The sequence below is a fragment of the Mauremys reevesii genome, linkage group 8, assembly GCF_016161935.1.
Source record: "Mauremys reevesii isolate NIE-2019 linkage group 8, ASM1616193v1, whole genome shotgun sequence".
In the NCBI taxonomy this organism is placed as follows: domain Eukaryota; kingdom Metazoa; phylum Chordata; order Testudines; family Geoemydidae; genus Mauremys; species Mauremys reevesii.
The window spans coordinates 53,857,358-53,884,985 of NC_052630.1; the positions used below are offsets into that span (position 1 = coordinate 53,857,358).

Genomic DNA, 27,628 nt, shown 5'->3' on the forward strand with positions numbered 1-27,628 from the left:
AGTGTAGGTTGGTTTCAGGCTCTGTCGATCAAGTCAGTTGGTTTAATTGTTAATCTTCTAGTGATTTGCTGTAGAGGACGTATGTGTTGCTTTCATACAGGAGGCACCAGAAGTTATTTTTTCTAGGATGGCTTAGAAAATGGAAATAAATATTTCATTTCTGTTGTGCAGCCATTCTTGGACAAGTTGTTATGTAGACATTATGCTTGCTTGGAGAACTGAGGGGTTTCTATCAAAGTTTCAACTTTGTATTTTTGGCTATAATAGGTTTGGCCTCAGACTGTGTTCCCATAATATAGGGTGCATTAGATTATGTTGTCAAATAGTTTCAGTAGTAGTTTTATTGGTGTATTTTATTTACTCATTGGTTTATTTTATGGTATAAAAGGCCTGAAAGCATATATTTTTTTCTTCTAATGTTTTTACAGAAATCCTGAAGTTCCATGATGGAGCTCAGATGTTTATAATTCAACCTGTTCTATTTCTGCATTTTCCAAAATAATTTTTTATTTATTTATTTGGGTTGTTTAAAGCTTTTTTGGGGAGAATCATTATTCTTTCTTTTTCAAGGTTGACCTGTAGAATCCATATGTTGTGGTATATTTGTAGCAGGTGCAGGTTCCTTTGGTGACTATTTTGTGTGGGTGATATGACAGCTCATTTGCATAGTGCAGGCATCATACATCTGAGTTGGTTTAATATAGAGTCCTGGATTTGGAGAGTTCTCTAGTACATTTGATAGTGAACTGATGTATATGCTGTGAAGGGTAGGACTGAAATTGCATTTATTTTATTCCTCTGTATCTTGTAGGGTCCGATCAAGGATGGTTGGTTGCGTTGTACATAGATTTAATTTGTTTCCCATCAGTTCTGTTCAGAGAGTTTAAAAGTAAGTCCAGAGTGCCCTTTTGAGTCAAATACTTTTAAAGGTTATGGAACAGACATATCTTCCCCTTTCAGGGGCATTTATGTAGTAGGGTAGGGAATTATGTTTATCAACTTGTTTAACTGTATTTAGAGTAAAAAAGTTGGTGGTTCATTTCTCAGGGAAGAATCCAATTTGTCTTTTACATTCTTTGTTGTTCCTGGTCAAGTATTTTGTTGTTCTTTATCAAGGATTCCACAGACTAGTCTGCTCCTGATCTTGCTAGCTAATATAGATACATCTGTGATTGTCTTGATGTCAGGCTCTTTCACAGTGACTGGGACTGTGCAAGGGGGCAGGATTGTATCTCTGCTTCTGTCAGTCGGACTATGCAGAAGGGACGATGGTCTCTGGCTCTGTCAGTAACAATCGGGTTGGGCAGAGAGGTGGGCTAGGACTGATCTGGCCCTGTCAATCACAGCAGGGTTGTGCACAAGGGTGGGGGAGGAGGCAGTCTCTGGCTTTGTCAGTCACATTGGGGTTCTGCAGTAGGGAGTGGGGGCTGGTCACTGGGACTGCGTAGAGGGGTGGGATCTTGGGGGCCAGCCTCTTGCTCTGTCAATCACACTGGAGCTGTGCAGAAGGATGCGGGAGGCGTGGTTTCTGGCGCTCTGTCAGTCACGCCTGGACTGTGCAGAGGGGCGGGAGGTGGGCGGTTTCTGGCTGTCAGTCACAGCAGGGCTATGGGGGGGGGGGTTTCTAGCTCTGTCAGTCAGAGGGGGCTGTGCGGAGGGGTGCGGGGGGTGGTCTCTGGCTGTCAGTCACAGCAGGGCGGGGTTGTCTCTAGCTCAGTCAGTCAGACGGGTTGGGCAGCGCGGGGGGCGGTCTCTGGCTCTGTCAGTCACACGGGGGTGTTTGTTTTCTTCCTTCCTGCAGGAGGTCCGGCAGACAATGGCCTCCGCCGGCCGGGCCGGGCTGTGAGCGGCCCCGCGGAGGCTGTCGGACCGAGGCAGGCTGGGTGTGCGGGCCGGCGCCGCGCGGAGCTCGGCTGCAGAGCGGGGCCTCCCCCGTGTGAGCGGTTCCAGTCCTGGGAGCGCCGGTAACTAGCCGCGGTTCCTCCCTGCCCGGGTCACCCGCTGCCCAGCTCGCTGCCTGCCCCGGCGCCTTTGTCCCTGGCCATGGCCGGGCTGCTGCCCCCTCCCCACCGGGTACCAGCTCGCAGCTCTGGGGCTGCTCCGGGGGGCTGGGGAGCAGGTCAGGGTACCCATTTCCTTCCCATCCTCGGCCTGGCCCTGCCAAGCCACTAGGCCCAGGAGGGAAGGGGCAACCCGCAGGGGGCTGCTCCTGCTAGCAAGGGGAGGGGGGGAGGAGATGTGTGTGCCATGCTAGCGTGGGGAAGGGGGTACAGGAGTGGACCTTGCTCTGCAGGAGTGGCCTGGCTGTACCACTGTGGGGAGGGGTTGCAGACCATGGGCAGAGGAGGAGGTGGTGCAGAGTGACCAGGATACACAGGGGTGTGGGAACAATTTGTATAGTGAGGATGCTGAGAGCCATTGAACCAAACTGTAAACGCTGTATATAATGGAAACCACTCCAAGCCAATAGGTGCAGCAGCAGCACCCATATTTCCAGCACCAGTGAGGACCCACGCATTGCTATGCCAGCGGCTGGGGGTGGGTTGCATAGAAAGGCTAGCAGAAGGTAATATCAGGAGAGAAGAGTGGGGCAGACAGTCTAAAAGATGAGCATTTTCAGCAGATGTATTAAAAGCACTGCTAGAATAAGAAGGATGTCCGAGAGTCCTGCAGAGCTCTGCCTGGCACGAAGGAATAAATTTATTAATGTATGTTAGTTTCACCATTTAAACGCCCTGTAGCTAGATAAAGGAAAAGAGGGGCCAAGGAAACTGGTACAACCAGAAGGTGAGGGATGGGAAATTGAGAGGTAAACCCTGGTCTGGAGCAGGAGAAAAGTGGTAGTTGAGAGCTCTCCCTACTCACTCTGGCTTTGCCCAAGTGACTAGTATTTTGGGAAATTCATTTTGCCTTCTTTTTGTTTTATCTGGGAGAAGACAGGCACTTGGACTCAGAAAAATCTTAATCGCTTGGAGCAGAAGTTGGACAAAACTCAGCAAGAGGAAATAGGGAGACTTCAGGGAATAAAGAGAGACGTAGGGGGTGTGGAAACAGCCTGTTACATAAGCAAAGTGAAGCTGAGGTACAAGTAGGGTGTCTGTTAGGTACAAGGGGGTTGCCATACTAGATTACGTCTGTGGTCCGTGTAGCTGGGTATCCGTCTCTGACAGTGGCCAGCACCAGATGCTTCAAAGGGCAAGAAACCCCAGTAGGTAAATGTAGGATAATCTGTCCCTGTGATGAACTCATTCAAATCTGTAACAGATTGGGCTAGATTGGCAATTTGGGTTTATTTTAGAGCTTGTCTACACTTAAAACGCTTCAGCTGCACTGCTTCAGCACTTCAGTATAAACACTACCTATGCCAATGGGAAGGATTCTTCTTTCAGAGTAGGTAATCCACCTCCCTGAGCTGTGGTAGCTAGGTTGATGAAAGAAGTATTCTGGGGGTTAGGTCAGTATAGCTATGCCTCTCAGGGGTGTGGATTTCTCACACCCCTAAGATGTAGCTATACCTATGTAAATTCTTAGGGTAAACCAGGCCTTAGTGTTCATTTTAGTGGGACACTGGACTCTTCTAATAGAAATAGTGGGGAAGGAGGATCAGGAAAAGGAGAGGGAAGCTGCAGAAGCAACAAGACAAGTCTGGGGGCACATTGGGGAGGAGATCCCTATAAACTGATCTTTGATATGCCTTTAATCAGAGCACAATCCTTACAAGAAGCCTGTGTGGTTTGGGGAAATTACTTATGTCCAATTGTGCAGAAAACCCATGTTCCTCCTTGGAATCTAGACATTCCATAGGGAAGAATTAAGTGGGATTTCTCTGTTTTGGGTGCACACGTAATTAGATGATATTTAATAATCATCAACTACTGAATCCAGAAACTGATATAGAAAAATATAGATAAAAAATATTGTGGTAGCCCTTCAGCATATACAAGTACCTCAATCTGTATTCGTTTTTAAGTTCAGATTTGTGCATGTTTGATTTTTAAATCAAACATGTTAAGTGTGTACTAAATCAGGAAGAAGAAGTCCTCTCCACCACTCTGACTTTCAATAATTTCTGCAGTTTTTTTTTTTAATGTGCACTTTCATAGAATCATAGAACTTAAGATCAGAAGGGACCATTATGATCATCTAGTCTGACCTCCCGCAAGATGCAGGCCACAAAAGCTGACCCACCCACTCCTGAAATAATTCTCTCCCTTGACTCCGCTGTTGAAGTCCCCAAAACCTGATTTAAAGACTTCAAGTAGCAGATAATCCTCCAGCAAGCAACCCCTGCCCCATGTTGCGGAGGAAGGCGAAAAACCTCCAGGGCCACTGCCAATCTACCCTGGAGGAAAATTCCTTCCCGACCCCAAATATGGCAATCAGCTGAACCCCGAGCATGCGGGCAAGAATCTCCAGCCAGACACTCAGGAAAAAGACTTTCAATATCCCAACATTGACCCTCGGTACTAATTACCAGTGGTTGCATGTTATTGACCTATTGACTAAATCACGTTATCCTATCAAACCATTCCCTCCATAAATTTATCAAGCTTAATCTTAAAGCCAGAGAGGTCCTTCGCCCCCACTGTTTCCCTCGGTAGGCTGTTCCAGAATTTCACTCCCCTGATGGTTAGAAACCTTCATCTAATTTCAAGCCTAAACTTCCCGACTGCCAATTTATATCCATTTGTTCTCGTGTCCACATTAGTACTGAGCTGAAATAATTCCTCTCCCTCCCTGGTATTTATCCCTCTGATATATTTAAAGAGAGCAATCATATCTCCTCTCAACCTTCTTTTGGTTAAGGAAAACAAACCGAGCGCCTCAAGTCTCCTTTCATACGACAGGCTTTCCATTCCTCGGATCATTCTAGTGGCCCTTCTTTGTACCCGTTCCAGTTTGAATTCATCCTTCTTAAACATGGGAGACCAAAACTGCACACAGTACTCCAAATGAGGTCTCACCAACGCCTTGTATAACGGGACTAGCACCTCCTTATCTCTACTAGAAATACCTCGCCTAATGCATCCCAAGACCGCATTAGCTTTTTTAACGGCCACATCACATTGCCGACTCATAGTCATCCTGCGATCAACCGGGACTCCTAGGTCCTTCTCCTCTTCCTTTACTTCCAACTGGTGCGTCCCCAGCTTATAACTAAAATTCCTGTTAGTCATCCCTAAATGCATAACCTTACACTTCTCACTATTGAATTTCATCCTATTACTAATACTCCAGTTTACAAGGTCATCCAAATCTCCCTGGAGGATATCCCGATCCTTCTCCGAATTGGCAATACCTCCCAACTTCGTGTCATCCGCAAACTTTATCAGCCCACTCCTACTTTTGGTTCCAAGGTCAGTGATAAATAGATTGAATAAGATCGGACCCAAAACCGAACCTTGAGGAACGCCACTGGTAACCTCCCTCCAACCCGACAGATCACCTTTCAAAATGACCCGCTGCAGTCTCCCCTTTAACCAGTTCCTTATCCACCTCTGGATTTTCATTTCGATCCCCATCTTTTCCAATTTAACCAGTAATTCTTCATGCGGTGCCGTATCAAACGCCTTACTGAAATCAAGACTTTCCTTGTCATACCATACATTAAGGAAGTCTGCAAAGCACTAGACCCACCTCTCTTGACTTAAATCTTGGACCCAGCTTATAAATTGCGTGGGTATTGGCAAAATGAGTTGGGAACCACTTGCATGGGGAAGTAGCTGACAATTTAAATTTGCACATGTTAAGGAAAAAGAAGACACGCCACAGGTTTGAGAAATCAGAGTACTCGATCATCACCTGGTCAAAGTGTTCCAGCAATTCTTTCCTAATTCTTTTCCTCTTCCTCCCTTCTCCGCACAACTTCCTGCTTTTTAGCCCTCAGCTATAGATTTTGTGTCTTGGGTTATAGTTAGAAAATCCTCTCTCAACTTGTTCATTTTTTCCCCAAAATCTCCTCTCTGTGGGACCAGCTGATTGCTAACAATGGTCTGGAAGATCCCGAAGAGTTTCACAATAATGCAAGTTCTGATGACAGGCTGGAGATAGCTAAAGAGATCACAATGCTTTGCCGCTGGTGATTTTGAGAGTGAACAGCATGAGTTTCGGCAGCTTCTTTTGTCCCGTCCCCATCCTCAGCTGCTCATTGCTGTGGGGTTTTCTGTACAGTCTTTCTACGGTGGCTGGAGCTTGTAGCTTACATTTTATAATTAGTATCAGGAAAGAAATACTTGGTGGCAAAGCTTCCTGGTGATAGTCATAAAAATTAAATGTCTCTAGCAATGCAGCATGCAGTGGTGGTGGTGTCTGGGTCCATCCCAGGGTATGAGAGAGATGAGGTGGGTGAGGTAATTGGCTTAACATCTGGTGTACATCCTCCAGTGCACTAAATGCCCCAACAACTGTGTGGGTGAAATGAGAATGACTATGCTGTCAAACTCGCACAGAAAACTGATTAAAAAAACAAAATACCATATTGCCTGTGGGTGAACATTTCTCATAAAACAATCATTCCATATCTGATCTGTCCTCCTTCTTAAAGGAAATCTGCACACCTTCAAAAGATTCATAGATTCTAGGACTGGAAGGGACCTCGAGAGGTCATCGAGTCCAGTCCCCTGCCCTCATGGCAGGACCAAATACTGTCTAGACCATCCCTGATAGACATTTATCTAACCTACTCTTAAATATCTCCAGAGATGGAGAATCTACAACCTCCCTAGGCAATTTATTCCAGTGTTTAACCACCCTGACAGTTAGGAACTTTTTCCTAATGTCCAACCTAAACCTCCCTTGCTGCAGTTTAAGCCCATTGCTGCTTGTTCTATCCTTAGAGGCTAAGGTGAACAAGTTTTCTCCCTCCTTCTTATGACACCCTTTTAGATACCTGAAAACTGCTATCATGTCCCCTCTAAATCTTCTCTTTTCCAAACTAAACAAACCCAATTCTTTCAGCTTTCCTTCATAGGTCATGTTCTCTAGACCTTCAATCATTCTTGTTGCTCTTCTCTGGACCCTCTCCAATTTCTCCCCATCTTTCTTGAAATGCGGTGCCCAGAACTGGACACAATACTCCAGTTGAGTCCTAACCAGCACAGAGTAGAGCAGAAGAATGACTTCTCGTGTCTTGCTCACAATACACCTGTTAATGCATCCCAGAATCATGTTTGCTTTTTTGCAACAGCATCACACTGTTGACTCATATTTAGCTTGTGCTCCCCCTAGATCCCTTTCTGCCCTACTCTGTCCTAGACAGTCTCTTCCCATTCTGTATGTGTGAAACTGATTGTTCCTTCCTAAATGGAGCATTGTGCATATCTTTGTTAAACTTCACCCTGTTTAACCTCAGACATTTCTGCAATTTGTCCAGATCATTTTGAATTGTGACCCTATCCTCCAATTGCAATCCCTCCCAGTTTGGTATCATCTGAAAACTTAATAAGCGTACTTTCTATGCCAATATCTAAGTCGTTGATGAAGATATTGAACAGAGCTGGTCCCAAAACAGAGCCCCGCAGAACCCCGTTTGTTATACCTTTCCAGCAGGATTAACTGGATCAACCATTAATAACTACTCTGAGTACGGTTATCCAGCCAGTTATGCACCCACCTTATAATAGCCCCATCTAAATTGTATTTACCTAGTTTATTGATAAGAATATGTGAGCCCGTATAAAATGCCTTACTAAAGTCTAGGTATACCACATCCACTGCTTCTCCCTTATCCACAAGGCTTGTTATCCTATCAAAGAAAGCTATTAGATTGGTTTGACATGATTTGTTCTTTACAAATCCATGCTGGCTATTCCTTATCACCTTACCACCTTCCAAGTGTTTGCAGATGATTTCCTTAATTACTTGCTCCATTATCTTCCCTGGCACAGAAGTTAAACTAACTGGTCTGTAGTTTCCTGGGTTGTTTTTATTTCCCTTTTTACAGATGGGCACTATATTTGCCCTTTTCCAGTCTTCTGGAATCTCTCCTATCTCCCAGGATTTTCCAAAGATAATAGCTAGAGGCTTAGATACCTCCTCTATTAGCTGCTTGAGTATTCTAGGATGCATTTCAGCAGGCCCTGGTGACTTGCAGGCATCTAACTTTTGTAAGTGATTTTTAACTTGTTTTTTTTATTTTATCTTCTAAACCTACCCGCTTCCCATTAGCATTCACTATGTTAGGCATTCCTTCAGACTTCTCGGTGAAGACCAAAACAAAGAAGTCATTAAGCATCTCTGCCATTTCCAAGTTTCCTGTTACTGTTTCTCCCTCCTCACTGAGCAGGGAGATGAGCAGGGAGATGAGCCTGGGAGCTTAAATTTGTAACTTTGCTAAGCACTAAAAATCATGGAGTTAATAAACATACTGGATTTATAGCTCACTACAAAAATGTGTAACTCATTAATCCTCTTTTGTCCTACAACTGCAAAGGTGTTAACTGCCCACTTCACCTTAAATGGTCTCTTGCAGCACATGTGAGCTCCTTATGCTAAACAATCTGTTCCCTCTCCTATTTAGCTGTCATACTCTGAGCACCTTTCCCAGACCTAAAGGAGAGCTCTCTGGGTATGTCCAGACTACCTGCCGTATCGGCGGGTAGCGATCGATTTTTCAGGGATGGATATATCGCGTCTCATCTAGACGCGATATATCGATCCCCGAATGCGCTCCTGTCGACTCCAGAACTCCACCGGAGCGAGCGGTGGTAGCGGAGTCGACACTGGGAACCGCGGGTGTCAATCCCGCGCGGTGAGGACGGGAGGTAAGTCGGAATAAGAGATGCAACTTCAGCTAGGGGAATACCGTAGCTGAAGTTGAAGTATCTTACATCTACACCCCCCCCCCCCCAGTGTAGACTAGGCCTCTGAGTTCAAAAGCTTGTCTTTCACCAAAAGAGGTTGGTCCAATAAAAGATATTACCTCACTCACCTTGTGTCTCTAGTAACATACTTAACATGAATCTTATGATAAAGACCCTGTTTGCTGAAAGAAGCTTGTCTTCCTCTGGGAGTTCTGGTCCTGGGAATTAAAAATCAGACTTTTAGAGCAGAGGTTCTCAACATTTTTGGTGGCCTTAGAGTGCCAACTCTTGCTGGTGGTCACTCTCTGACAATTTTTCCTAAAGTACTTAATTAACTTTAGGAAAAATGAATAAATATGCACATATCCATGTCCAAATCATGGACACTTATGTAGTGGGAGAGCAATAGGAAATAGAGGTCCCCATTGAGTGCACCTGGACTTTGCTCCTATTCTTGTGCTCAGAGCCTGTCACGGAGAGGGAGCCCCTCATCCTGCTGGGGAGCTGCAAAACCCTGCAGCAGCCCAGAGCCATTGAGCTGCTGGGGTAGCTACAGCAACTGTAAACAGTGAGTGTGGACCCAGGTAGGGGAAGCTCTGCCCTGTTTCTCTGTCCCTGCCTCCCATGGCCCTTCAGCAAGAACTCTTCCTGGGGAATGAGAGTCAGGAACTCTCGGCTTCTTGCGGAGTCCCAGGCTCCCTGTGCCCCAGGCAGGAACAGGGGAGTGCCCTGGTGACCAAACACTGCAGCTGCCTCCACTGAGAAGAGCCGGCACCATGCACATAGGCGCTGACTTGCCCTCTTTCCCCTAGGTGCTTGACCCTTCCCTCCCACCGGCGCTGCCCCCACTTCACCCCTTCCATGAGGCCCTGTCCCAATTCCAACCCCTTCCCCAAATCCCTGCCCCTTCCCCACTGCCTCTCCTGAGCTCACCACATTCCCACTCCTCACTCCCCACCCTCGAGTGTGCTAAGGCTGCCAAACAGCTGTTTGGTGGTGGCCGGGCGGGAAACGCTTGGGAGGTAGGCAGAGGAGCAGGGACACAGCACACTTAAGGGGGAGGAGGAGAGCTTGGCTGCCAGTGGGTGCAGAGCACCTACTAATTTTTCCCCATGGCTGCTCCAGGCCCAGAGCACCCATAGTGTCAGCACCTATGGCCGTGCACACCGGCCCCACGTGTCTCCAGAGCCTGGAGCCTCCAAAGAGGCAGCACCAGCACAAACACCAAAACTGTGCATTGCTGCCCTTGGTAATGGCTATTCAGGAGCAACAGCTGGGTGGTGCAGGGAGGGGCTGTTGCTTTGCCCCCCACAATCTCTGCCCACACTTTGGAGGCTGTCATGGCCGCAAAAAAGTCTGTTGTTGCTCATGTTTGAGAAATGCTGCTGTCGTCTAATGCAGAGCCGTAACCAGGGTGGGGTCATGTGCTCCTCTCTCCAGATTTCTGCCTTCCATTTAGCAGAGTTTGAAAACCATTGCCTCCTGCCAGGAGCCAGTGGATCAGAAGCTGGTGGAAGCCTCTCAGGCCGCTGGCTCTCTGTGCTGTGGGAGCTGGGGCACTGGCTGGCTGCCTGGCAGCCCTCTCTGCTCTACTCCCTCTGGCAGGCCACCTCTGCACAGACAGGTGCTTACCAGGCACGATGGGTGGCACAGCTCCAAGCTAACCCCTGACACACACTTGCCTCTCCCCAAAGGAGCCTGGTGCCAGCCAGCAATGCCCCCTGGAGCCAATCCCTGCTTGCAGAGCCCAGCTGCCATGAGATGATCAGCAAGGCACTTGCTCAGCAGCAAGAGAGCCAGGAGTGCCAGGGCAGTGGCCAGCAAGCACCTCTGGGAGCATCTCATGGCAGCCGGGCTCTGCAGGCAGGGGCTGGCTCCAGGGGCATCACTGGCCGGGGCCAGGCTCCTTCGAGGGAGAGACAAACGCATATGAGGCACAGGTTGGACTGTGCTGCCCTGCCTGCCTGGGGAATGCTCGGCCGTGCAGAGGTGGCCAAGCTTGGGAAACGAGGCAGGCAGGGCTGCCTGGCAGTCATCTAGCTCCCTGACCCCCCCCCCCCCCCCACAGCATGGAGAGCCAGGGGCCTGAGCAGACCAGCAGCTCCCACCAGCTTCTGATTCACTGGCTCCTGGCAGGAGGCAATGGTTTTCAAACTGGGATGGGCATCCTGGGGAGCATACCCCACAGTTTGAAAATCTCTGCTAAATGGAAGGCAGAAATCTGGGGGACATGTGACACCCACCCCCATATCCCCCTACACGTTGACTTTAGGGGGCGCAAATAAGCTTGCTTGCCCTGTGCGTTAAAATCCCTTATTACTGCTCTGGCCTGGTGAGTTTGAATACCTCAAGCTGGCTCCTTCTGAAAGGGACCCATTTGTTAATTGCTCAGATGCAGGGGCTCTCTGATATGGAAACTTTAAAATACTGTGAAAAGAAATAGGCCAAGTAGGTGCATGGTCAGTAGGGATTGCAGCTCTCGATTTAACGTAGTTTAAAATATTTAATAAATTATACAGTACTAGCTCCCAGTCTGACTTGCACCAGTTAGCAATGAGAGATGATATCTTCTGGGGAAACTTTCAAAGAAAATGGAGAACTCAGACATGTTTTTGGATTTGCCTGAGATTAAAGGGACAGACACCTGCTGCTTCTACTGTGTACCCTGGCACACTCTTCACGCATAGATTGTGGCTAATGATGATGGTCAACTGGTTAGGTCCCTAGTTTAGGATTTTGGCAGTCTGGGTTCAAGTCCCTGATCCCATAGACTTCTTTTGTAAACTTGGGCAAATCACTTAGCCTCTCTGTGCCTCAGTTGTCAATTTGTACAATGGTGGTGATACCTTGTGAGGGAGGGAAGTGCTATTGTGAAGATGAATGTTAGATTTAGACACTGTGCTCAGATACTGATGTAATATTAATGGGGGCCATATATTCACTTGTAAGGGAGTGGACTCACCCCTGTGGCATCTCCTGCTGGTCGTCTCAGGGAATTAGCTCTTCCAGCATCCTGGAGCACCCCCTGCAGGCTGGTGATCCGCCTCACCACTGGCCCTCACATCCCTCCCGGAGCCGGTGCCCTGTTACCTGGGGTGCTGCCTCCTGGCAGTAACCCCTCAGTCTTAGGGTCTCCCCTCCCCAGGGAACCCCCACCCACTATCCCCACCTCGCCTCAGTATATGGCTACTGCCAATCATTGTCTAGCTCCCGCGCCCTGGGGCAGACTGCAGTATCAGCCTACTCATCACTGTCAAGATTGGGTTTGGACCTGCTGCCTTTGCCTACCCTTGGGCTGCCCTCTGCAACCCCCAGTACCTATTAGCCCAATGCTAGGCTGCAGCCTGGGGCTTTCCAGGCTGGAGCTCCCCAGCTCCTCTGCCTTTCCCTAGCCCTGCTTCACTCAGGTACCCTGTCTTTAGCTTCCTGCAACCAGGCCTGTCTCCCTCTGCAGCTAGAGAGAGACTCCTAAGCTTCTGGCTGCCCTGGCCTTCTTATAAGGCCCGGTGGGTCTGTTTGGAGCATGGCCCCAGCTGCAGCCACTTCCCCCAATCAGCCGGGGTTTTGCTCCCTTCCCCAGCCCCAGCCCTCTGCAAGGCTTTTCCAACCCCTTCAGGGCTGGAGCGGGTGCTCACCCTGCTACAGCACTACAGCTGCCCCACAAAGTCACGGGACCTCCTGGTCAACCTCCTCCTCGCCCTGGCTAAAATGGCCATCTACGTGACCAGGGAGAGGCGGTTGGCCAATGGAGACTCCCGAGACTGTGGAGCTTGTTTCCGATCCTTAGTCCGTTCACGTCTCCGGGCGGAGTTCCTCTGGGCGGCGTCCGCTGGCTCCCTTGACGCCTTCGAGGAGCAGTGGGCGCTGTCCGGGGTTCTCTGCTCGGTGTCCCCGTCAGGCTCCCTTCTTATGACCCTTTGACCGCACTCCTGTCCCTGTTCTTTTATTAGTTGTCCCCCGCACTTAGTGGGTTTCTGAGGCCCTGTGGTACCTCCCCTTAGGCTGGGGGGGGGGTTCCGTTAGCATGGGGCGGGCTTCGCCCGCCCCGTTTCCCGGAAACCCAATAGATACAGCACTACAGCTGCCCCACAAAGTCACGGGACCTCCTGGTCAACCTCCTCCTCGCCCTGGCTAAAATGGCCATCTACGTGACCAGGGAGAGGCGGTTGGCCAATGGAGACTCCCGAGACTGTGGAGCTTGTTTCCGATCCTTAGTCCGTTCACGTCTCCGGGCGGAGTTCCTCTGGGCGGCGTCCGCTGGCTCCCTTGACGCCTTCGAGGAGCAGTGGGCGCTGTCCGGGGTTCTCTGCTCGGTGTCCCCGTCAGGCTCCCTTCTTATGACCCTTTGACCGCACTCCTGTCCCTGTTCTTTTATTAGTTGTCCCCCGCACTTAGTGGGTTTCTGAGGCCCTGTGGTACCTCCCCTTAGGCTGGGGGGGGGTTCCGTTAGCATGGGGCGGGCTTCGCCCGCCCCGTTTCCCGGAAACCCAATAGATACAGCACTACAGCTGCCCCACAAAGTCACGGGACCTCCTGGTCAACCTCCTCCTCGCCCTGGCTAAAATGGCCATCTACGTGACCAGGGAGAGGCGGTTGGCCAATGGAGACTCCAGAGACTGTGGAGCTTGTTTCCGATCCTTAGTCCGTTCACGTCTCCGGGCGGAGTTCCTCTGGGCGGCGTCCGCTGGCTCCCTTGACGCCTTCGAGGAGCAGTGGGCGCTGTCCGGAGTTCTCTGCTCGGTGTCCCCGTCAGGCTCCCTTCTTATGACCCTTTGACCGCACTCCTGTCCCTGTTCTTTTATTAGTTGTCCCCCGCAATTAGTGGGTTTCTGAGGTCCTGTAGATCCTCACCTTCGGCTGGGGGGGGGGGCGGGAATCCTTTAGCATTGGGCGGGCTTCCGCCCGCCCAGTTTCCCAGGAACCCAATAGAAACAACACTACAGCTAGAAGAGTGCTTCACTTAGCTTAATTATCAGAAAAGTGGGCAGATCCTGTAGCGATGTATCTGGGCCAGCAGAGTTCAGATCTAACAAGTCACGTTGTATGAAATATAGTATGGGTATGGAGAATGGAAACAGAAGTGCCCAAAGAGAGGTGGGACTAACTTCTAAATAATTGTTAGAAAAGAAAAACAAATTAGAAGATGCAATATATCACATCACCAAGTATTTGAGGTAGTTGCATATGGGTCATTCAGGTACAAGAGAGAATCAGATTTTTCTACTTTGTTTTATGATAAAACAAAGGAGAAAATGTTGCATTACCTGTGGCTAATTAAATATTTCAATTAAAAGAATTTTCCATATGCCAGTGTAGTAAAATAGCAGGGTATCCTCTGGGAAATTAGACAGGCAAATGTCTCGGTATCCTTTCTTCACTTTTCCTGACATCAGCTTCAGCAAGTCAGGTAATGAAATATTTTTTTCCCTCTCCTTGCCCCCCAGTCCCTTCCTTCCCCAGGAGGCTGCAATTGGAGCTGAAGATGAAAAGGTCTAATCATGAGAGAACATATGTACATGTCTCCATGATTACTCATCAGTAAGCACCTTCTATGACACCACAGGATGGATGTGGAGGTTGACTGGGAGTCTGATAATGACACTTGTGACACAGGTGAGGAGCATTCAGATGACTCCAGCCATATCTCTGAACGGATTGGTCGCAAAGCCAGCCTCCAGCTGGAGGTAGAGGAAGATTACTCACCACCATCTAGTCCTGCTTGCAGCCTTGCTGGACCTTCCGTTAGACAGGAACTCCCTGTAGAATTGCAGTGTGAAGAGGAGGAAACCTATGAAAACTACTACCAGAAGCGTGATTCAACCACCGCTGCGGTGTTTGTCACCTCCAGCACCAATTTTGACCTGCAATGTGAAGATGAGGATCTGGAGCTTTACTCCTCTGAGCACTCTGAGGAACCTCAGGGAGGGCTAAGTGAGGATGATGAAAACATCATTCTTATTGATGCCTTTGGTGAGGAGGACCTGGAGCCCATCTCTGGAGAAGCTTTGCCTTATAGGTGCAAGAAGTGTGGTGCCTCTTTCCAGGATCTGGGTGAATTACAGGAACACAAACAGATCCACCTGACAGAGCATTCATACCGATGCCCCATCTGTGGCAAAGAGTTCTTCCGTGCTGCGAACTTGCGAATGCACAAGCTCATTCATTCTAGTGACAGGCCACACAAGTGTCCGGAGTGTGACAAAGGGTTCATCCGCACAGCTGATGTCTGGAGGCACCTACGCAATGTCCACAAGATTGAACGTTCAAAAATTTTGGGAAATGGCATGGTTAGGAACCCATGGTCTTCAGTGCACCAGAACCAAAATGGTGGTGGAGATACCTATCAGCAGTGTTCAGATGACCAAAAGCCTGGAGGAGAACAGTCTAAACCTTACATCTGTCCAACATGTGGCAAAGGTTTCCATAAACCTAATTTGCTGTCAAAACACAAGGTGATCCACCGACAGGACAAACCATATCAGTGTCAAGAATGTGGAAAGTCCTTTATCCAGCTGCTCAGGTTGAAAAGGCATCAGCAAACTCACTCTGGAGAGCGCCCTTTCTACTGTGAGGAGTGTGGTGGAACCTTCACACGGCTGGCATCGCTACAGCGTCATCAGCGTATCCATACTGGAGAAAAACCCTACTCTTGCGCTTACTGTGCTCAAGACTTCACGGAGTCAGGCTCCTTGAGGAGACATGAACGCACTCACCAAGTGAAGATGTCTTAGAGTCTATATTACCTCACCTGCTCTAGTGGTTGTTTTGTTTCCCTTCTTACCTGAGTGAAACCTGTCCACGCTTCTTAAGAAACCTCCATACTCTACACACATAGGTCAGTCCACAGCTACCTTCCCCAAATATTGCCAATATGACTCTGATAAGGCAGCAGAGCCTCAGGAAGAACTCGATGATCTCTACAAGTAAAGACATAAGTGAAGAGGAAAAAGCCCCAGTGCCATTGAAGAATGGTTAGAGAATTTTGTAGGACAAATGTGGAGAGTGAAGCCCCTTGGAGGTGCTGGACATTGTAGTTGGATTTCTTTTGGGGTGTGTCAGATTGAGTTTTTCCTAAAGATTGGTGTGTTAAATAGAGCTTTGGTGCAGTCCTGACCCTGAACTGATGGGTACTGCTGTCTAGAAAGTGACTGCTCTCCAGCAGCGGATTTGGAGATCTGTCATTGCAGGCCGTTGCCAGGACTGCACAGTCCTCTTAGTCAGATGTAGCCCATCCGCACCTCTGTGAATTCTTTCATGGTTTTTAGTGAAGTACCTTTATTTGAAAGAGAAGGATCATGTCAGATGCAAAATAATACTATTCAGGACTTTAATAAACTGGAAACTTAATTTGTGCACACACTTGCTTATGGATATACTGATCTTTCATGTGCTTACATAACCCATGTCACATGTATGTATATTGGTGGATGGAGAGAGAGTTGTATGGCTCGGTGTGATGGTGCATATGGGTACAGTGGGTTGTCCCTATGGATCTGTGCCAGTTGTGTCTAGGTGGAGAGCCTTTACTCTGCTCAGCTACTGTGTAACAGTAACAAATGTTTTAGAATTTAAAATCACAAAAATGCTAATTAAAAAAAATAAGGAATATAGTGCTGTTTTTTTTTTACACTGTATAGTACTTGGATTAAAGGTTCCTGATTCCGGCTCTGAATCTAGAAGATCTAATATGGTAAGTAGCATCAATCCTTATCACAAATTCTAGGGCATTTTTTAAGGGATCCTGGCAATTTAATTTCTTTTTTGAACAGGCTAATTAAAAATCCTCAGTTTTGCGCTACCGAACCCTTAAAATAGCATGCCTTTAAATTTTTAAAACCATTCTTTTTTAAAAATGTGATGGCTTCTGGCTTTTCCCCCCACCTTGTTTTTTGAGAAAGGCCAACCCAAAAGACCCAAGAGGAACACCTCCTTCTGCATGCTCTTTCATTGTATGTGCATACACCTTCATCTTCATTTCGGCTCTGCTTCTGCTATTACTGCTAAACACCCATTTTTTCAAAGCTCTGAGAATGTTGTTCACAAAAACTGCATAGGGTCAGGTTCACTAAGTGTTATCAAATGCACAAGTAAAACTAAAAAAGTGTGAACCATCTCTTTTCAGTCATAGTAATTTTGGGGGTTACTTGTAACTATGGTAAGAATCATTACGTACAAAAGTTTTGTAATTTCAAGTTGATAGTGTCTCCTCAATCACTCAGCTAACCACTGGTACCATGTAGACCTTTTATATAACTTAATAGTAGGTAGGGACTTGAATGAGAGAGCTTGTAATTGGTAGAAGTCTCTTTAAGCCTCACCTGACCTTCCTGTTGCTTCCTCTGCTTCCAACATTGGACATGCCAACTGCTCCTGTAGCTGGCTATAATGGGAATTGTGGGAGCAGGGTGATAAGGCAGGTGGCCTTCAAGAAGTTGCCTGGTGCATTACCCATAGTTCTAGGAGCTCTTCTAGCAGTGGGATTGATCCGAGTGATGAAGTGAAAACACCCCCAGTACTCCTCTTTTCTTCCCATGCCCTCCTTCATTTAGTCTTCTGCACATCTGGTTACAAAACACTTAAGATGAACACTTTAGCCCTAAACTTCCTTATAAGCTTATATCACACATACTGGTATTCTCATACTCCTTAAATTCATTGTTTGAGAGTTGACTCAAGCTCATGACTAGTGGGTTCATTGTTCTACATGCCATGAATGGTTGTGGATGTAGATGGAGCCAGACATGGAAAATTATTTTCTACTGCCCTCTTGCTCCACCTGATATACCTACCATCCTTTGCAATACTTGCTCTGACCCTAGCCTAGGCTGAAGCATGAATCTTAGACCTAGCTGCAGTATCCAGGGATGGTATTTTTTAAATTTAAGGCCATTCTTTATATACACGTTGTTTGTCTGTGTTGCTACAGGGAGGCATTTGTGTATATCCACTTGGTTCCCTTAGCTTTGCAAAGGTGTCACACGAAATAATGCCTCCTAACTTTTTGAAAGTCTGGTTGCCAGGGGGATTTCTCAGCATTCTGTTTGCATTTTTCAGAATGGAAATACAAATGTTTACCGTCACCAGAAAATGTTCCCCTGCAACAATTAATGGTCTTGGAAAGGGGAGGCTATATGCAGTCAGATCTAAATCCTTGAACTGATTTCTGATCCAGTCTTTAGCACAAGGCTGACTGAAGGAAAGTGTTTGCATCAACTTTGTTCACAGTATCTAGACTGGAGGAAACGGGGATGGGGAAAATCAGTTTGTCACCTATTTCTTCCAGTTACTAGAGTTATCTTCTGATGAGAAAATAGGCACTAGAGTTGAATACAGACATCAGCATGTGATTTTTTCCTAACCAAAATCTTACAACCTGAGTTGTTTTGACTCAATAGTATTACTGTCTAAACAGTCCAAGCCTTCTGTCAATAAATATCCTGCAGCATGCTGAAGGGAGGGAGAGAAGTGGTGATAGTGAGGCTGAAGCAAGAAATTCATCTCTATGTGAAAACTCAGGACTGCTGCTCTTGATCTAAATGGACAGCACCTGCATTAATGTGCCATGGATGAAAATATATAAGCCCTTCAAAGAGACCAGTTTTCATAAAGTGGAAATGGGTAGAAATGCCATGGCTTTGGTTGAAGTGGAATTATTAAATCTGGATAAATAAGAAATGTGAGTTTTTGGTAGGTTTCCCTACAAATGGTCATCCAAAGCAGTGATGGAAAGGACACCTGTTTCTGTTATGAGAAGAGAAATCACCATTTGTGTATTTATCATGCTGATGGAAACCTGTAACTACTTCCAAATATTAATTTCTATTTGGACAAAATGGTTAAAGGTCTAGCTCTGTAGTGTGGCAACCCTTGTGGTGAAATTTACAAATGGACAGAAACTTGTCCTGTCATAGCTGTCTGTTATAGTAATCCTCACAATGAAGAATGGCCATACTGCATGAGACCAAAAGTCCGTCTAGCAATTAATGTTTATATACACCAACCTCTCATTAACATGCATTAAGAAAGGCACTAGAATATAGTTTCATCTGTGTATTGAGGCCTTGATTCAAGCAAGTAATTTAGTACGTGCTTGACTATGCATGGGTGAGAGTCTTGTTGACTGCAGTGGGATTTAAGTATGTGCTTAAGCACATATCCTAACTAGGGAGGGCAGGCATCACTAAAGGGAAGAGGGACAAAGCAGGGGCCAGTGACCTTTCCTCTGCTTCCCAGGGGTTAAGGAGGGGGAGACTACACAATCAAAATTTGAAGTAACGTTCATACTGGGCAAATACTATCCCTGACTACATTTTTTTTCAATCTGAGGGTAGGGGGGAGAGTGCGTGGCTGCTGCCCAGGACAGCTGTTTGTGTTTGGTGGTAGAGCAGGAATAGGAAAGTTTGGAGTCAAGGTGCCCTTTGGTGTAAAACTAAGAAGAACGCTGCTCAAGGATCTAAAACAACGTTTTCCCAGGCGGGGGCTGGTCTGTGAAGCACTAAGTGGCAGGAAGCTCTTCGAGGCGGCTGCTGCAGTCACGCGGTGATGTGGAAAGAGCAGAGAGGCTGGCAGAGGTGAGGGCCCCGGGGGAGAAGTGATGCCCACGGCCCATGCGAGCACGGGGAAGGCTAAAGCTAATTAACAAATGAAAAATCCAGACACCAGATCTCTATCCAGCAGCGACAGGGGCGTCGCCTTTGCGCTCACCTCCACCTGCCTCCATCCCCGTCTGTTAACCCCGCCCCATCCGCGGTCACTGTCTCTCCGCCTGCCCGCCCGCCCGGCGGGGGGCGCTATCCCCGCGCACAGACCCAGCGCTGCTTGGACTCCGGGCATCGGCAGCCGCGCCACCGGCTTCGGTGGGGACAATGCGCATGTGCGGCTGCAGTTCGGCACATGCGCGCCAGGGCGAAGGGTGAGGTTGTGCGGCTGGAGATCCCGCCCTTCCCGGCGCTGCTCGGGGGGTTTTCCCACTGGCTCGGCCGCCTGGGCCGGGCAGTCTCCGGTGGAGCTGCGGGCAGCAGCCCTGGGCTCGGGGCCGCCCCGGCCGGGTGAGCGCAGGGCGGGCTCCGCCCCGCGGGGGGCGGGGCCGGGGCAGGACACGCCCGGGAGGGGCCGGGTCCCCGCGAGAAGCGCCGCGGGCAGAGCCGCTGTTCGCGCCCCCGGGGCCGGGATCCGGGAGCTGCCTGGCGGGCGGGGCGCTCCGGGGAACCAGCCGCCAGAGGGAGCGTGTGGGCCCGGGCGAGGCGGGGCTGTGCGGGCGGCTGGCGAGCGGGTCACGGTGCTGCAGGGAGCGGGGGGACCGGCCCCGCAAGGCTCGTTCCCTGTCGGTGTCTGTCCCTCAGGTCGGGCGATGTAGCCCGCCCCGTCCCTGGAGCCGCTGCCTGATAACGGGACTGAAGGGAGCTGTGCTGGAGGCAGGTGTGTCGGCTGGGTGGGAACTTTCTTCTCTGTGGCTTGGCAGGGCATCTTTCTCCCTTGGTTTCTCCTCCTTCCCCTGCTGTCTTTTCTCCACCGTCCTTCAGCATCTCGAGACACAATCCTCTCTGGGCCCTTTTCTCCTCCTTTTGACCTTTTTTCTCTCCCATATTCTGTAGTGTCTGGTATTGGAACTACTACTAGTGTTGTAGTGGAGTGGTTGTACTATTGAGATTAGGGTTGGGATTAGTTTACTCTGTAATATATATGCTGGTAGTGTGCCCAGCATGCAGGGGCGGCTCTAGGCACCAGCGGGCCAAGCGCCCGCTTGGGGCGGCATCCTGGGGAGGGCGGCATTTGGCTCCGGTGGAGCTCCCGCCGGCATGCCTGCGGCAGGTCCACTGGAGCCCGGGACGAGCGGACCTGCCGCAGTCATGCCTGCGGCGGGTCCGCTCGTCCCGGGCTCCGGTGGACCTGCCGCAGGCATGCCGGCGGGAGCTCCACCGGAGCCAAATGCCGCCCTCCCCAGGAAGCCGGAGCCGCGGGAAGAGGGGACCCGCCGCGGGACTGGGGAAGGGCGGCGCAGCGCTCCGCGCTGCTTGGGGCAGCCTACTTTGTAGAGCCGCCCCTGCCAGCATGGGTGTCTAGTGTTGGTATTTTGAGCAATTCACTGCTGGGACATGGCATCAGATTCTTTCAAGGGGAGTAAGTGATACACATTACTGAGTTAGGGTAGTGTGCGCAGTGCACATCCTGAAACAATTTACTGCTTCAGGTTTGTGGGTATAATGGCAGACGATGGGATGATAACATATATGGTAGAATGAGAAAATGGGTAGGCAATAAAAAGAATCATAGAAATGTAGGACTGGAAGGGATCAAAGTTATCTAGACCAGTGCCTGCGCTGAGGCAGGACTAAGTATTATCTGGGCCATCACTTACATGTGTCAAGTATCAGAGGGGTAGCCATGTTAGTCTGGATCTGTAAAAGCAGCAAAGAGTCCTGTGGCACTGTATAGACTAACAGACATATTGGAGCATGAGCTTTCGTGGGTTTTGCATCCGACGAAGTGGATATTCACCCACGAAAGCTCATGCTTCAATAACTCTGTTAGTCTATAAGGTGCCACAGGACTCTTTGCTGCTTTTACATGTGTCTGTCTAACTTGTTCTTAAAAACCTCCATTGACAGAGATTCCACAACCTCCCTAGGTAATTTGTTCCAGTGCTTAACTAACCAACAGGACGTTTTTCCTAATGTCTAAACTCAGTCTCCCTTGCTGCAATTTAATCCCATTCCCTGTTCTGTCCTGAGCGGATAAGGAGAACAATTTATCACCCTCATTTTTATAACAACCTTTTATGTACTTCAAGGCTGTTGTTATGTTCCCCCCTCAGTCTTCTCTTCTCCAGATTAAACAAACCCAGTTTTTAAAGTTTTTTTCTTGGAGGTCATGTTTTTTAGCCCTTTAATCATTTTTGTTGCTGTCTTCTGGACTTTCTCCGGTTTGTCCACATCTTTCCCAAAGTGTGGTGCTCAGAACTGGACACAATGCTCCCATTGAGGCCTTATCAGTGCTGAGCAGAGCAGAAGAATTATTTTTCGTGTCTTGCTTACAACAAACACTCTTGCTAATACATCCCAGAATTATTTTTGCCTTTTTTGCAACAGTATTTCTTTAACTCATTTATTTTGTGATCCACTATAATGGCCAGATTGGGATTCAAGTGAAGGGTGAATTTAACACCAAATGCATACAAATAATGATGTGTAAAGTTGGAGCTGGGGAATCACCTGAAATAGGGGGACAAAGATGGAAGAGAAAAGGAAGGTGATAGGGCAGCCCAGGGGCAAATCACATACTATGTGCAAGAGAACGAGTAGATGATGGGTATTGTGGAAAAGGTCAGTGAGTTGGGAGGCTGTTGATTTTGTAGTTATCTGTTGGAAAGTTAGTGTCAACCAAGACTGCCCTCCTCTACCTGAATTTTCACTAAACTCCTGGTTTGTGTGTAGGCACTGAAAGAATTATTCAGTGTAAAAGTACATGATGCCGCTGAATCCAGATGCTAGGGAATAAAAAGGCAACTATCCAATCCAAAACCTCTTTCACTTTAGGAGGTGGAAATTGGGGGAAAAAAACATTAGGTGCTGTAGTTCTTGATAGTCTATGCATCAGTCTTTCTGTACTGAGGGGCTCATGTATTTAGATGAATATGGCCACAGGCATCTGGAGTGCATATCTGAGCTCATATTGCTCTCGTATTGTAGTTAGAGGGATTTGTTGCAGTACGGTAGAGATAGAATTATTAGGGCATAACTTTTTTCTTTATATTTTTTCTGCTGGAATATATATATATATTCTGATTACTGAGAAAGATTGCATGTGTTTTGGTTTATTATTTTGTGATCGTTATGGATAAAGACCTCGGGTGAAATTCTGGCCCCGCTTAAGTTACCCCCTTGTTTCCCAGGCCATGACTAATGAAGAGTTGAAGAGATTTAATATTTCATTAGAAAGATAGTAACAAAGGTCAGTTTGTTTAGTGAATAAAACCAGTCTTCCTTAAGACTTGTATAAGTTAAGGCATTCAACTTAGTAATGTATTTAAGTTATCTTGATGTATGAAAAACACCAAGTGAAATTAACGAGATTGGCCTGGGCTTGATATTTATATGTAAGATCACAATCACTTGCAGCCAGAGAAACCTTAATGATTTTGAATGGAACCTGGACAAAGCTGATCAAGAGGAATTGGAGAGAGAGTTGGGGAATAAAGGGAGGAAAAAAGGAGAAGAGAGTGAAGGAAAAGAAGAATGTGGAAAGAGCTAGTTTCACAGGCAAAGGGCAGCTGGGATAATAACGAAGATGCACTTGCTGGGCTAGACTGGCAATTTGAGTGGAGCTCAGTCTTAAATCTAGGTGACTAAAAGTGTTAATAGGGTGGGGAGGAAATGTCAGGAAAATAAAAGAAACTGCAGAATAGGGATAGGTTGGGTAGGTACTGGAATGTGCTGGGGGAGGTCTGGAAAATGTTCTTCAAAACCACACTTCGATCAGGCATAAAGTAAGTGCATTCCTTACAAGAAACTTATATGGATCAGGGAGATTGATTTTGACCAGTTCAGATGGGCCGTTCCAACTGCCAGTGAAAATTATTTGTAAAGGGAGTTTCTTCAGAGAATTTTAAGCTATTCCATTTGGGCCAGTGCTAAAGGATTCTCAGCTGTGTTTATGATGCACATAGGTTTAGTTGCAAACTTTCTTTTATAGATTGGCAACTATGAATAATCCAGTAACCAAGATAAATTTATCTTGGCTCACTCTCTGAGATTTAAGACTTGTTTTAGCCCTCAGGAAATAAAATACCAATTAACCAGTGCAGTAGGGATTATTTCTCAAGATGCTGTTATCAGACCGTCACCATTAAGAAGATAGCAGGAATTAATCTACGTTCTGTGTCTCACTACTTGATTCTTGACAAATGGTGCCAGTGATAGTACCTTTTACTGCTGTTGTGGAAAGGGTGATCAAAGTGGTCTGACACTGCAGCATAAAAGAATATTGTCTTGAAAGAAAAATATTGACAAAATAACCCCAAATTTTTGATCAAAAACATCAGAATTGTAGAAACTCCTCAACCTAAGAACTGGGTTTGTTCCTTATAACTGTCTCCTTCTCACTCTGTTAGCTTTCTGTGAAAAATCTTTCTTGCTATTTGCAGTTTGGCTGTGTACTGTAATTGTACCTGACTGTGGTTATACTTCAGAATCCTTTCTTCTCCCTACTTATTTCTCCAAAATGTTTTCTCTCTGTGGCACCAGCTGGAGGTTACCCAAGAGTGTGGAAGATCCTGGAGAGCTTCACAATAAAGCAGGTTATGATGACAGGCTGGAGGTGGCTAAAGAAATCACAATGCTTTCTTGTTCCTGATGATTTGAGAGTGAACAGTATGAGCTTCTGCAGTTTCTTTCAGCCCTCACCCCACACATGGCTGCTTACTGCTACATGGTTGGCTGTTTGGTCTGCCTGATGTTGCTGGTGCTTGCTGCATGATTGTGGTCAGTGTCAGAAAGAAAGTGTCTGGTGTTCACTCATACAAAATTAAATATCTCTAGCAATGCAAAGAGATCACTCAATATGAAACTTCTAACAAAGCCAAGTGTGGTGAAGGAAGTGTCCTGGGAGTTAAATCTAAGACCTTCACTTGAATGAATTTGAATATCTCAATCCAGCCCATGTTTAAAGGAAGAAAGACGTTTATTGTTCGCTCAGGATTGGCTAGGGCTGTCTGATGTGGAAACTTTAGATGGCTGGAAAAGAAATAGGCCAAATAATGTAAAAGAATAAAAATGGCTGGTAGGGATTTAAATATTGAATGAATTCAATTTAAAATATTTACACTAAAATTACACTAGATCATAGTATGGCTTGCACTGGCTAGGAGTGAGAGATGATAATGTGTTCTAGAAAAGCTGAAAGAAAATAGAGTATAGACATGTTTTGGAGTTGCCCAAGAACAACAGCAACAAAAATAAAAATGTTCTTGCAGCTTCTGTTATATCCTGGCAGGCTGCTTGTCACTATGGAGCATTTATTATGAAAAGGTCAGGTAGATTTCATTTAGTGTATTTGTGGGGTAAAGATTGTCAGGAACAAAGTTTGCCAGGAGGAATAGATCTGAGATCTATCAAGCCGCATCCTATGATAACGTATATTGTGGAGAAGAGTAAAATAGAAATAGAAGAGTTCAAAGAAGTGTGGGAATAGTTTCTAAATCATATTACAAAACAAGGGAAAACTCCAAACCAAATCACAGATCACCAACTATTTGAAGTGAATGGATCCATGTTATCAAGTTCTAAAACAAAAATTATATGAATTCTTAATTTTTTTTTTTAAGGCTAGAGAAGCCAGAGGTTGTTACCTTAATTATTCAAATTTGCCAGAAAGATACAATTAAAAGAGGATTTAACATTATAGAGATACAGAAATGTTCCATTTGATGATCATAATAAACTACTCAGTGTCGCCTACAGTGAAACTAATTCACAAAGTCTCAGTATTATTCTGTTCACCAGAAAAAGATCTCTTGTGGTTGTTAGCTTTACTTAATGTGAATGTTGGCAAATTGGCTAATGAAATCATCTCTTGTTTTTTCTAGGGAGGGCTGTGATTGGAGTTGAAAATGAGATGAGCCAATCATGAAGGACTATGATCATGGTATACTTACATCCACAATAAGCCATATATAAGCCCTGTGTACGACACCACATGATGGAGGTGGAGGTGGTCTGGGAGTCTGATAATGACACTTGTGACACAGGTGAGGAGCATTCAGATGACTCCAGTCATTCCTCTGAGCGGGTGGCTCACAAATCTAGCCTCCAGCTGGAGGTAGACTTAGACTACTCTCAACTATGCAGTCCTGGTTGTAGCCCTGCTGGACCTTCAGGTAGACAAGAACTCCCTGTAGAATTGCAGTGTGAAGATGAGGAAACCTATGAGACCTACTACCAGAAGCGAGGTGAGACTACAGCTGGGGTCTTTGTCACCTCCAACACCAACTTTGACCTGCAATGTGAAGATGAGGATCTGGAGTTCTACTCCTCTGAGGAACCTCAGGGAGGGTTAAGTGAGGATGATGAAAACATCATTCTTGTTGATGCTTTTGATGAGGAGGACCTGGAGGCCATCACTGGAGAAGCTTTGCCTTATAGGTGCAAGAAGTGTGGTGCCTCTTTTCAGGATCTGGGTGAATTAAAAGAACACAACCAGATCCACCTGACAGAGAATTCATACCGATGCCCCATCTGCGGCAAAGAGTTCTTCCGTGCTGCGAACTTGCGAATGCACAAGCTCATTCATTCAAGTGACAGGCCACACAAGTGTCCAGAGTGTGACAAAGGGTTTATCCGTACAGCTGATGTTTGGAGGCACCTACGCAACGTGCACAAGATTGAGCGCTCCAAGGGAGTTTGGGGAAATGGTATGGTTAGGAACCGGGGGTCAACATTTCACCAAAACAAGCATGGTGGTGGGGACTCTGACCAGCAGTGTTCAGAAAATAAAAAGCCCGCGGGAGAAGAGTCTAAACCTTACATCTGTCCAATGTGTGGCAAAGGTTTCCGTAAACCTAATCTGCTGTCCAGACATAAGGTGATCCACCGACAGGACAAACCACATAAATGTCAAGAATGTGGGAAGTCCTTTGTTGAGCGGCTCAAGTTGAAAAGGCACCAGCAGATTCATTCTGGAGAGCGCCCTTTCTACTGTGAGGAATGTGGAAGGACTTTTACGCAGCTGGTGACACTACAGTGCCATCAGCGGATCCATACTGGAGAAAAACCCTATTCTTGTGCTTACTGTGGTCGTCGCTTCACAGTGTCTGCCACTCTAAGGAAGCACGAGCGCACACATAAAGTGGACAAATCGTAGTATTTAGGGCTCCATGGTTGTGGCCACTGTTGTTTCCTGTTACCTGAATGAGACCTGCTCCAGACTGATAGAGAAACTACCCCAACCTACACACACAGGTCAGTCCACAGCTCCTTTCTCCAACGATGGCCAGCATAACTCTAATAAGAAAACATTGCCTCATGAGGAATTCCATGATCTCCACAAGTAGTCTGTGTTAACAGGCCCTGCACCTGTTCCCTGGATTTACAAGAGGAAAAAGCTCAATTTCCATTAAATAATGAGGTCAGCAAAGTCAAAGGATATGTATGGAAGTGAAGTTCCTGGAAAGTACTGGGCATTGTCATAACTAGCTGGACTTTTCTGCGGGTGCATCGAGTTGAGCTTTTCTCTAGGACTGATGGGTTAAAGGGAGCCCTTCTGCAGTCCCAGACTCTGAACTTATTGTGACTGCTCTACAGCAGTTTCCCTTGATTTGAAGATGTATCTTTTTTTTTCATTTGCTAGGACTGCACAGTCCTTTTAATCAGAGCTGGCCCATCCATACCTTCTCTCTGTTCATTCTGTCATGTTTTCTAATGAAGTATCTTTATTTTGAAGAGAGGGATAGAATCATAGAATTCAAGATCAGAAGGGACCATTGTGATCATCTAGTCTGACCTCCTGCAAGATGCAGGCCACATAAGCCGATCCACCCACTCCTGAACTAATTCTCTCCCTTGACTCTGCTGTTGAATGCTCCAAATCATGATTTAAAGACTTCAAGAAGCAGATAATCCACCAGCAAGCGACCCTTGCCCCATGCTTCGGAGGAAGGCGAAAAACCTCCAGGGCCACTGCCAATCATGTTGGTTGTAAAAATCCAGGACTTTAATAAACTAGATAATTAACTGTTGCATCCTTTGTGCACGCACTTGCCTATGGAGTTATTGATCCTTGATGTGCTTACATAACCCATGTCCTATATATGTATATTGATGAATGGAGAGAGG

The 27,628-nt window shown here is 46.9% G+C and overlaps 2 protein-coding genes across 9 annotated transcripts; both read left to right on the forward strand.

The window, feature by feature from the left end:
* Nucleotides 1-816: 816 nt before the first annotated feature.
* On the forward strand, nucleotides 817-16,407 carry LOC120370636 (zinc finger protein 253-like). Of its 2 annotated transcripts, XM_039485663.1 has the most exons (3): nucleotides 817-889; nucleotides 1,802-1,964; nucleotides 14,246-16,407. In XM_039485663.1, the coding sequence occupies exon 3, from the start codon at nucleotides 14,366-14,368 to the stop codon at nucleotides 15,530-15,532; it is 1,167 nt and encodes a 388-aa protein (XP_039341597.1). In that variant the 5' UTR covers nucleotides 817-889; nucleotides 1,802-1,964; nucleotides 14,246-14,365; the 3' UTR covers nucleotides 15,533-16,407. The 2 variants fall into 2 exon arrangements, with proteins under 2 accessions (XP_039341597.1, XP_039341596.1); XM_039485662.1 differs by lacking the exon at nucleotides 817-889 and having other exon boundaries at nucleotides 1,733-1,964.
* A 2,730-nt stretch (nucleotides 16,408-19,137) lies between these two features.
* Nucleotides 19,138-27,360, forward strand: LOC120370637 (zinc finger protein 273-like). 7 transcript variants are annotated; one of them, XM_039485666.1, is made up of 3 exons: nucleotides 19,991-20,219; nucleotides 24,044-24,096; nucleotides 25,384-27,360. In XM_039485666.1, exon 3 carries the CDS (start codon nucleotides 25,494-25,496, stop codon nucleotides 26,655-26,657), a length of 1,164 nt encoding a protein of 387 aa, XP_039341600.1. In that variant the 5' UTR covers nucleotides 19,991-20,219; nucleotides 24,044-24,096; nucleotides 25,384-25,493; the 3' UTR covers nucleotides 26,658-27,360. The 7 variants fall into 7 exon arrangements, with proteins under 7 accessions (XP_039341603.1, XP_039341602.1, XP_039341599.1 ...); XM_039485669.1 differs by lacking the exons at nucleotides 19,991-20,219; nucleotides 24,044-24,096 and adding an exon at nucleotides 19,138-19,372; XM_039485668.1 differs by lacking the exons at nucleotides 19,991-20,219; nucleotides 24,044-24,096 and adding an exon at nucleotides 19,647-19,713.
* Nucleotides 27,361-27,628: the final 268 nt, after the last annotated feature.